Here is an 11,826-nt window from a genome sequence, read left to right on the forward strand (position 1 = left end):
ACAAATCTCTACTTTCATTCATTTTGGAGCGTCTTGTTCAATTTTATAGCATTTGGAAAACAAATTGAAGTGGATTTGAAATAGTATTGAGTAACAGTTGACATATTCCAGTCTGAGATTATCCATCAACATCCATTCCTTTAATTTTAGTCAAAATAATTCCTAATTGCTGCTTTTCTAACTCAAACATTAGGTATAATTTCCTATAAATGAGGTTTGTTGACCACAAATTCCAAAAACAACTGTAAAACTAAAGTTAATAAGTTAGTGTTACGTAGTGTTAAACGTCAAAAAAAGTAACAAACATTGAAAAAATGTCAAAAGTGTTGAAAAAAGGAACAAAAACTTAAGAAAAAAGTTAAAAACATTGATAAAAAAGCGTCAACAAAAGTGTGGATTTTCAATTTGGATGAGAAGACAACACAAGGGTTAAGCAGTTACACATTTTTGTGTTCCCAACATGTATATATTCAAATATTCAAATATTTGATCCTGTTATAATGTATGTATGTATGTTGTATCCTAGCATTTATATTTATATTCTGTGCTGTGTGACTGATTTTGCTGCTGTAACGACTGTAATTTCCCATTTTGGGATCAATAATATCTATCTATCTATCTATCTATCTATCTATCTATCTATCTATCTATCTTCTATCTATCTATCTATCTTTCTTTCTTTCTTTCTTTCTTTCTTTCTTTCTTTCTTTCTTTCTTTCTTTCTTTCTTTCTTTTCTCTTTCTTTCTTTCTGGAAATGAACCATTCCAATTGCATTCACATTCATTTGTCTTTATAAATGGTTCCACCTTACCACACTAATCTGTAATGTGTATCACTTTATGTCTCTGTGACATGTCATTATTAATCCAGTAAAAATGGGCTGCCTCTCAGCCTTCCAAACAGGTGTCGTACATCAAAAAAAAGTTGAGGGTGGTATTCATATTAAGCTCTGTTGAACCGTTGTGACATAAGGTGTACAGGCATGTCAGACAGAAATGCCTCTTGACTCCCTGTGGTGATGTTTCTAAAAAGCCCATCACTGTAACAGTGGTGGCACAAGGCTGGGTGTTGGGAGAGCACAATTTCCAAACACGGCTTTGCTTTTAGATGCGCCGACCATTGCCTTTTGCCTCTCTGTGTTTTGTAGCTCAAAACGAAGTCCCCATCACTGCTGGTTGTCTACACCGAGCAATGATGTGAACTCTGTGTGTGAATTGCTATTAAAAAATGAACAGATGGCCTCAATACTCTCAGCTCCTTCGTACAGGTACCAGAACCTTTCTTGACCAAATGGTGTCACTGAAGTCTAACATCATAGCCTCATGTGGAGAAATGCTTGAGAAGCGAGCAAGCATCTTGACCTTTTGGTATTCTAAATCTGTAGAAGAATATATTCAAAAAAAAGCCTTCCAATTATTGGTTACGGGTCATTTATTTCCATGCTCATGCTTTTGGTTTGTTACAGCATTGTGGACTCCCTGTGCAGTACCACTTAGCAAACTAAGCCTGAGGCAGTGTGCTTTCTCCAGAGGCGAGAGGTTATATTAGTTACATCGCATTCACGGGGAACCATTGTTTGCTTATGTAAATACAATTTGGCTTTGTCTCTCCATGAGGCGATGTGTACATTATACATTATACGGACCAATCTCCAAATGCTTTGACGTTGTTTATTTCGCTGATGGGATTGGATTGAATCAGAATGATAGCGTCTCCCCTGGCAAACGGAAGAAGGATGCCTAGCCCACCAACAATTTCCTACTTCAAAGCAGCATTAGTGGCTCCATTAAAATCCTGTCACCCTTTTTTCCTTTATGGCTGTCTGTGGCTTCTAAGGAGAGGAGAAATCACAGTCATTCAAATGCTAAGTGACTTTAACACTCCTGCGAATATTAGAAAGGAAATAACTACTCCATCATCTGCCATGCACACAAAAAGATGAGACCAATGTTTTGAATATCCCATACCCCGTACCTCTGCAGTATCTAGTCACATGCCATTACCTCTGCAGAAAGCAGAATGCTTGACACATGCATAACACTGTACTCTGTCATTCTTCATTAAGACTTAACCATGTGCACGAACACACACCGACAGCTGCCTAACAGACTTTCTTGATGATGTTATCGTGTCAGCAAGTTTTCAATCCCTCGCTTTTAGACGTTACAAGGGGTGATTCTTATCGCGGCTGCAAATGAATCAATGAGGTAATTGCAGGCAGCCGCGCTATCTACACTCCAGGCCATGTGACAACAGTGGATGCGTGGGAGGAGCTCCAGGGGCCAAAAGGGTAAACCCTGTCCCATCCATCATTAGAGGAATCATCTTATTAATTACTCTCTCTTCTTTGCTCCTCAGGTCACAGATGGAGGGACCATCAAGCAGAAAATCTTCACCTACGACGCTATGTTTAATACAAATTACTCTCACATGGAGGACTACCGCAGGCGTGAAGACCTCGTGTACCAATCAACCGTCCGGTGAGCCTCAAAATCAATTGGTTTTAATTCAATAGAAGATTACCGTGTTACCTGCTCATTCTGTGCTAAACTTACTTACTTACTTACTGTATGATAAAACAGCCTCTCGAAACTGTGATAGTAAATGACTCTGTGCTACTCAACCTTTACTCCCATAGCCATCTGCTGCTGGTCAGACCAAGCCAGCATGGAGTGTCCTAGCAAAGGGGTCAGGGCTTTATTACATGAGGACAGGAGGCATCAGCGGATTCTAATCAGCAACTCTGCTCAGGATAAAGAGTCTTGCGTTAAAGATGTAGCTAACATCTGGCCACGCCGGTCCTTGTTCCAGCCTCAGGGGTGCATGTGTCCCAGGTAGCGCAGCCCTGCTCAGGCATGTCTTCATGGAAGTGAACATTCAGAGGCTTCCATTACCCATCATCAAAAATGCCCCCGTATATCCCTCACTTTGGCCGCATGCCCTTCACCATCCTCTTTCTTTGTGTTGGCTTTCTAACCTCTGGATTTCTGAAGACTATGGTTACCTGGTCCTCAGATCTCTGCAGGGTAAATCCAGACAGCTAGCTAGACTATTTGTCCAGTCTGAGTCTTCTGTTGCCCGATTAATACAACCTTTAAAAGCACACGTTCCAAAAAAACAAGTTCCTTCCCAAGGTTATTTTGCAGAGGCACCACACTTAGCACCACCCGTGACGATTGTGATTGGTTTAAAGCAATGCCAATGAACAAGAGCACATTTTTTCTCTCATCCTGCTGTGTGGACTAGCCAGACCCTCCTTTGCAGCTCTGTAGAGTAAGGTCTGGCAGTGCAAGACTACTTTGATCCACACTGCGTATGCATTAACAGGTTTTTACAGAGTGAGAGCAAGAGATGGAGAACGAGAGAGAGAGTAGTAGGATGGGGAATCATCTGGCTCTGGTTGGCTTGATTACACGTATAAGGCGTCCTGGGGACTGTCTTCTTTTACCCCAGGCCTCAACAATACGGCTGGCAGCTGTCTGCCTGTCTCGTCAATTTTTGTTCCCTCTGCTCTGGCTCTCCTTCCACTGCAGAACTCCCTGTCTGCATGTTCGACAACACACAGGAAGTGCTGGCTATACATCGCACATACCGCTTACTTTAAAACTGGGATGCCTCACTCTTTGCATCCTTTTGTAACAATCCTACTCTCATTGTTTTCTTTCATTTATCTTGCTTTTCTTTGATTCTGCGCCTACGTCTTTTTCCCCTCGTTCCCCATTTCTTTCCTTATGTGTGGTGTTGCTGCCCAGCTGAGGATGATTTATGTGGACAACCCTACTACCCCTTTGGGAAAGTAGGCATCATCAAAATGGAATGACGCACACACTTACATGCACACATACCATGATGACAACATGAACGCACACACAAACTGAAAACATAACACCCCCCTCCCCCTCCCCCATTTTTATTACTCAGGTAATATCACAACATTTGGATGTAGGATTTTAAAATTGAAGGCTTTAAAAATGTCCAATAAAAACTATATTTTAACCATTTTTTCAGACGGCTAATCAAAGCTATATTTTAACCCTTTTTTCAGACGGCTAATCAAAGCTATATTTTAACCATTTTTTCAGACGGCTAATCAAAGCTATATTTGTTGAGACATACAGTATAGACGGAGAGAGGAAGTGAGAGAAAGTCTAATACAACACACCGGAGAAGGAAAGGGAGATTTCAAATGAATCGGCATCAGCAGTCGGATGCTACCTTCACTGACCTGTATCCGGATCTGTAACAGAATGCTTAGCCTGTGATAGTCAACCACAGCGGAATGTGGACTCCTGCCATGGTCACACCATTCATCCAGTGAGGAAGAAATTCCCTTTGACTGGTCACGGTCCCACTGTCATGGTGTAACACAGGAGCTCAACACTACTAAGAAATGCAAAAGCTGAATTTTTACTCGCTACAATCTCCCATTTCCACCTGAGAATGGTCGATGTGCTTTACAAAGCCTTAGCAGTCTGACAAATCCGCTTGTACGACCCAAAAAATGAATGCCTCAATATTCTGTTCTATCGTTTTTAAACTCTTGTTGAGAACTATATTTTTAGCTTTCACCATTTTTTTTTCCTTTTTGTAGACTACTTTTTCCTACCAGCAATAGGTGATTATTGTGCTATTATAGAGTAACCGCAAAAGAGACGGTTTGTCTCCTCACGTGTAATGTTGGCTTTTCATTTTTCGAAGGTTGATAATGACTTCATCTCAATCTTTGACAGCTATTAGTCACAATCTTTCAAAGACTGGAAGCAGCTGTAACTTTCTCTTTATTAAAGTGCCAATCCACAGATTAGTCCTTGTACCCTTTGTGTATGTAGCTGATGACACTTTACTTTGAGGACCCGCAGAGCAAGTGCATGCTGCTTTGAGATTGCTATAAAAGATGAATGTAGCACATCAAGGACATTCATAGGTCGGTATGGTGGAGACATTTCTGTTTAACGTATGCATGTGGGTTTATGTGTGATTTCTTTCCCTTGCTCTCTCACATGCACAGACACAAAATATGCTGTTAGTTCAAATTGAAAATGACCTGCGGTTCTGTATTCCTTACAAGCAATCTGTTGAGGTCGTGCATAAAATGACTATTCTCTTTTAGAAGCAAAAAGGGATGGGGCGTGATGTGGAAGAAGGTCGGGGTGGGTGGTTGGGTATAAAATAAAGTGTCTGATGTTACAAGTGGAAACTGCGGTTCGCATCGTGTCTCCTGCCAACAGTCATTGTTGGTTTCTTTTAACCATGTTCACATCTTTTTCCCATTGTAAAACAAGATGTGGAAACTCATAAATCCCATCTTTGTTTTTCAGCCATGACAAAAAAGGAAGATATGCAGTTTTTAAACTGGAAAGTGGGTAGCCTACATCCCATGTTCTGAAACTGCATCCTTGTTTCCTTCACTTGCTTTCCTTCCTTGCGTCTTAGTCCGATCCACTAAGGAAGTGAGGAAATCATGTGAGGGGAGAGGAAACAAGGAAATGTGTTTTCAGAGGGATGAGACATCCTTTCCTCTGAAACGTCACATGAATTTGTCAGCTGTATGGGCGGAGTTAGCATTGGCTTTTAGCTGCACAGCTTCCCTGATGGCGGCTCTTGTGTATTTTCACTCATAGCTCCTCAGAGATCCCTCCTCGAGGCAGAAATAAGAGCTTTGAGACGGCCTTCACGATGGAGGGACAGAACAACTTCAGGGTCAAGCGAGGAGATAGCAAATAAGAGACTTAAGAAGCAGCACCATACTATTATTGAACATGGAAAGGAACAGGACAGGAAAAGCATGCTAGAACCAAAGTGTTCAGTGGAATCAGTGGTACGAGTGTGTCTGCAGATGGATGATAGATAGATAGATAGATAGATAGATAGATAGATAGATAGATAGATGGATAGATAGATAGATAGATAGATAGATAGATAGATAGATAGATAGATAGATAGATAATAGATATTTATTGATCCCAATAAAATGGGAAATTATGGTGTTACAGCAGTAAAATCAGTCACACAGCACAGAATATAAATATAATGGAATACTGGGATAGAATATACATCCATACAATATACATGAAATATTAATAGGATAAAATACAAGAACAAATATTTGAATACAAAAATGTGCAACTGCTTAAATAGTATTCAATTTCCATTCAATTTTATTTATAGTATCAATTCATAACAAGAGTTATCTCAAGACACTTTACATAGAGTAGGTCTAAACCACACTCCAGAATTTACAAGGACCCAACAGTTCTAGTAGTTTCCTCCAGAGCAAGCAACAGTGCGACAGTGGCGAGGAAAAACTTCCTTTTAGGAAGAAACCTCGGACAGACCCAGGCTCTTGGTAGGCGGCGTCTGGCGGTTGGGGTTAGTGGAAATAACAAAAATAGAAAAAAGTATGATACATATGTAAATCAACCAATTGTTCAGGTTGCACTCAGTGCAATATTTTGGTGCAGTCACAAGGCCAAAGCCAACCAAAAAGACCAAAACAAATTTCAAAATAAAACACACAGCTGAGAAGTCAAGACTGCCAAAATCATCCCAAACCTGTGTCTAGAGTACACTCGATCAGGCACACAGAGACAAAAAGGTACACACACATTCACACATGGGGAGAGAGAGAGAGAGAGAGAGAGGTTCTCTAGAGTGGAGAGGAGAAGTGGCGATTTGGAGACATGCTCGTTAGGTATGAGGACGAAGCTATGCTTCACGGCTATTTGTGGCACTTCAGCCTGGGCTGTGTTGCTGCTGTGAGGCTCCTGGGAGACTGGTCAGATGCTCCCAGGTGCAGTGATGGACTCTATCCAGGGACCTGCTAGGCAGCACGGTGGCTCTGGTTTCTTCCCACCACAAAGACATGCACGCTAGAGCCCAGGGACCTGTTCTGAGAAGTCAAGATCGATGACCGCCCACCCTGAGCCATGATTCTGCTCGAGGTTTCTGCCTCTTAAAAGGAGGTTTTTCCTTGTCCTCTGTCGCCTAGTGCTTGCTCTTGGTGAGAATTGTTTGGTTTCTGTAAATAACACCACAGAGTACGGTCTAGACCTGCTCTTTTATGAAAAGTGCTGTTGCAGCGATTTGGTGCTATATAAATAAAATTGTATTGAGTTGAATTGAGCTACGTTTGAAAATTAGCCGACTGGCCAAAACAGGCACATTTACAGAAATATTGATTAATGTGCATTGCCCTAATCAAATAAATAATTCTGCATCTACAACACAGACAACAGAGAAACACACACTGCAGACTAACTCAATCAGATGGGTCTTTTTGGAAGGCAACGCCAGGTAACCTATCATGTTGTAGGTACGAGGAAGGGTTAATAATACCATTGGAGCTAATCTCTATGCTGCTCCACCTGCTTGCTTGTGGCCTGCTGTCACTGCAGTAGCTGCTGGTAGCATGATATTTCCTGATGATGTAATACCATTTAACAAATAAATCAGTTGTTGTGTGCTGGCTAATGTTCATAATCCCCTAAATAAGGCAGATTGATTACATAATGAACTGTTGATCCACTTTAAGGAACAATAGTTATACATTAACATAAGCACATTTGTATGTAAATGTATATATTTTAGAAAAGCTTAATATATATTTGTTAGCTAACGTTCCAATTTCACAGTTTGTATTATGTTAGACCTGAAATAAATACATGTTAGAGACAGCAGATATAAAATAGCTTCCAGGCTAATTCTGGCACATGTATTATTAGCATTGGCCCTGATACATAAAAAGCCAAGTCCCCACTTACATTAGGATTTTTTTTTTGAAATGGGACACTTTGTGTAGTGTTTTCTCCGAATATGTCTTATAGTGGCAATCTGACCACAAAAAATGCCACTGGAGGGAATTTAAAACCATTTCAAACGCTTGGTGGCGCAATGAGGTCCGCCATTGTCTTAAGGTTAACCCTGTATTTGATAAATGCATTTAGTAACCCCTACGAACAGATTGACTGTGAGTGTGACGGCCATGCTAGCTAGCCATGTACTGGTATGTACTGTAAGATAAATAGATTTTAGCTATTGATAAGTAAAGTGGTCGCTTCTTAAAGTGGTAATGAATATTAATGCACATTGAATGGGGCTTTAGAGCTTCAGTAATCAGCGAAACGTCTTTCTTTTGCGAGGTTTCTTTGATGACTCTCGTTCCAGTAATGTCTCCATGCTTTCCACCCATTTATCACTGAGCTCCCCTCTTTGCATGCGTGTGGATTTGAATCCAATGAATGCAGTATGGATTGCAAACAACAGAACAAGAGCGTGGTGGCTAAGAACAGCGAGATGGGCTACATCAGCACTTAATATAATGTAAACAGCCAGCACAAAGCCAATCCCACCTCCCCTTGGCACTCAGCGAATCGCAGCATTATCCTCGTCATTTTGTTCCATGCTCATTTTTCAAAGAAACATGAGTGATTACCAAGTTCTCTTTACATCCCGTCCTCGAGGCGGTGTGTGTACTGACTTACAGTCGACAGTCTTGACCCATTCAACCGTAATACTTCAGGCCACTAAGGGTATCTGACAATGTTCGAGTTAATTTGATGCACAGATTGACTGGATGAGCCATCAGACGCCGCTCTGTCAAGACTGCTCTTTTTCACTCTCCATCCAGGCAGTATCATTTGCTTGCATTTGTAGGCAGGAGGAGTTCTGCAGGGAGGCCTACATAACAGGAAAGAGCTTTCAGATGCGAGTCCTGGGGGACAATCAATGTCTTTTTGCGGTGTGCTGTTTTTGCTCCTCCTCCACGGGGGCCCGTTGCTATCGATCTCCACCATGTGTGTGCTGTTTTCTGGTTTACAGGGGAGAGTTTGCACTGCGTTTCATGTGGTTTGCTTGAAATTGTTTGTTTATTGAATTACCTAATCAACTAGATTGCATACTAACCACAAGCAAGTGGATATTTGGTTTTTAGTTTTCACAATCTACCTTGGTTTGTGGCATTGCTAATCAGCTATTTACACCGCACTGATTGAGTCCTAAAAAATTTAACAGAAGTGGAGCGGGGGCCAAGAATTAGGGTGGAAGATACAGAGGGAATTGTATGGTAAAATGTGAACTATCACTAAACATGTTCTGTGGTTGTGTCTAGATTGATTGTTGGTGTCCAGGTTGTGTCTAGGTAACCCTAGATTTGTGAAAACTCTCAAGAAATTGCTTCCTGATGACCTACCCTAACCTTAACCAATTTGGTGGTTAATGCCTGACCTCAACCACCTTGTGAGACTTTCGCAAACTCGACTGGAATCATGTATCGTGCATTTCCAACTTCCAAACTCATGCTATGTGCGGTGAGACAGGGGTACATCAGGTCTCAATTAGGTCAGTATCCAACATAACCTCATAACCTGTCTCAGGAACAGTAGTAGTTAAACTCTGTAGATAGATGGATAGATAGATGGAAGATGGGAGACATAACCGTTATATGATAGCACAGAGCTGCCTTAAGCGCTCCCATCCTTCCCCTGGTAGGGGAGGAAGTAAACACACACATTCACACCACAGGATAGATAGGCTCTACTGCAGTATTCTACTTTTTTTGGTCTGTGCCAGGGTGTTTGGGTTCATGATTAATGTTGGCGACACCTGCAATAGCTTTGTGTACATTGAAGGTTCAGCCAAATGTAACGCCTCCAGCATGGGTTTAAATACAGCAACAGGAAGAGAAGTAGTTGTTGTAAAGATGGGATGGCACTACACTGTACTGTTTAATCCTAAATTCTCGTCAATTAACTTCTCTGTAAACCTGAAAATGGGTTCTGTGTTGTTCCTTAACATGGATACATCCAGTGTTGGTGTACTGATGTTACTGCATGACTCAAAACACGCACAAGTGCTCTCAAAACTAAGTAAAATCGCATGCTCATAACTGCGTGGCACAGTCAATGCTAGTCCTGAGTAATAGGAATAATCAGGACAATAATCATGATGAGACATACTAATCAAGACATTCTTTTTTTATTCCGTGTAAATGGTGATTTTATTCAAATTAAGATTTGAAAGATTAGCTGACCCATTAATAATGAATGGCACATAGCTGTAAAAAAAAAAAAAAGAGAAGAGAAAAGAGCTTGAGTACTCTCGGAGTCACACGTTCCAATTTTGTGAACAGATTCTCAATGGACTAGCCCCTCTGAAAAAACATGACATCAAAGATTAGAGAGGGTGTTGAAAAATTAATTCCAGCCGTCTTAATATTTAACAGAAATCTCAATGTTACGAGTACAACCTTTCCTCTTTTTCTGCCCCGAATTCTGATGGATATGTCTTCCTGTCAAACTTGGGCAGAATTCCGAAGCAGGCAGCCTCTCAGAAATGCTTCGGTTTGGGGGTTTCTTTGTGGCCTCCTCGCCCTTTTTCCAGCAGTACTTCCATGCCTTGAATGATGCTATCTCTGGGTTTCAGTCTCTGCTCTTCAAACCATGCATGCAGCAGTCAGGATTGAGGAGAACAGAACCACGGCTTTGTTTGTTAAAACAAAGCAATGGGCTACATCAGTGTTTACTATAATGTAGCCAGCCAAGACAAAGCCAATTACCTCCCCCACCCGCCACCACAGCGAGATTCACTGTGCTGGTCTCATCATTTTTGCACTGTGGTAAAAAAAAAGACTTTTTATGCTTATCCCTCGAGGAAGCGCTGTTGGAGAAATCCTCACTTTATATCCCATGGGACTCACTCTTTTTTCATGTATACTTACGTGCTTTTCAAACGTTTGTTTATGATTGGTTCATTCGGGCAAAACTTTACCTTTTTATTTCAAGTTCATGCACTAAAGGCGAGGTCAAACATGATCGGTTTTTATTGATGAAGCCCAACTTCCCTGGTGAGGCAGGGCTGCAAAAAGTGTTAGACGGGTTTGATTTTTAGGATTTCAAAAGATTGCAGGGAACCAAGAAAACACACATAGTAGAGAATCTTTGTCTCATTAGTAGGGCTAAGTTCAAGTCCAGTTTACACACACATGGTTTCATTTCCCAGCACAAACACCCATTAACTATTCAAATAGTAATGTTAAAAGATACAACAAACCAAACAAAAGTGCATTAGAAGTAAATGTATGGCTTTAACATTAACAACAGGAATAAGCAAAATGTACCCCAGGAAGCTCAGTTGAAACTAAGTGCCTTGCTCAAGGGTAGTTCAAAGACAGATGTAGAGCGAGGATATTTGTTGGCACACAGATTTGACCGCTCTCCAAAATAGCTAGCTCCTATTCCACACACACACACACACACACACACAGCTAAACTCATTAAGCCGGGCTGCTGTGAGCACCCGCTGTTCCAACAGAGGTCCCCATCTGAAACACCCGGGCGGCAAGGACAATTGTTCCTGTTTTGTGCGAATAAATCACAGGGGCTAAATGTGACTAGTAGTGTCTCACTTTGGATATCACTGTTGACACATTAGCCAAGTGCAGAATACAGATTGCATTCCCTATCTGTTTCTAAAATAGTCAGATAACTGATGGCTTTGTGCTGTGGTAAAGCATTATCTTTAAACTTAAAGCACCCATATTCTGCTCAATTTCAGGTTCATGATTGTATTTTGAGGTTGTACCAGAATAGCTTTGCTTGGTTTCATTTAAAAAAACTTAACGTATTTTTTGTTGTACTGTACATTGCTGCAGATCCTGTTTTCACCCTGTGTGTTTGGGTCTCTGTTTTAGCTACAGAGTGAGACATCTCACTTCTATACTATCTTTGTTTGGGAGTCACACATGCTCAGTAGCTAGATAAGATCCCATCAGCTAGATAACTCTTTCTCCACCTTTGGTCAGTACAAGGCAGGATTAGCTGGGAGACTTC

At 41.1% G+C, this 11,826-nt stretch overlaps 1 protein-coding gene across 2 annotated transcripts in view; it reads left to right on the plus strand.

Moving 5' to 3' along the window:
• The window catches only part of igsf21a (immunoglobin superfamily, member 21a), a 239,110-nt gene that overhangs the window by 134,193 nt on the left and 93,091 nt on the right, over positions 1 to 11,826 (plus strand). For both annotated transcript variants that reach the window (XM_032513653.1, XM_032513654.1), the window contains exon 3: positions 2,360 to 2,481. In XM_032513653.1, coding sequence (XP_032369544.1) covers positions 2,360 to 2,481 — 122 coding nt within the window. The remainder of the gene's footprint in view (positions 1 to 2,359; positions 2,482 to 11,826) is intronic.

The sequence above is a fragment of the Etheostoma spectabile genome, chromosome 4 (genome assembly GCF_008692095.1).
Source record: "Etheostoma spectabile isolate EspeVRDwgs_2016 chromosome 4, UIUC_Espe_1.0, whole genome shotgun sequence".
Lineage (NCBI taxonomy): Eukaryota > Metazoa > Chordata > Actinopteri > Perciformes > Percidae > Etheostoma > Etheostoma spectabile.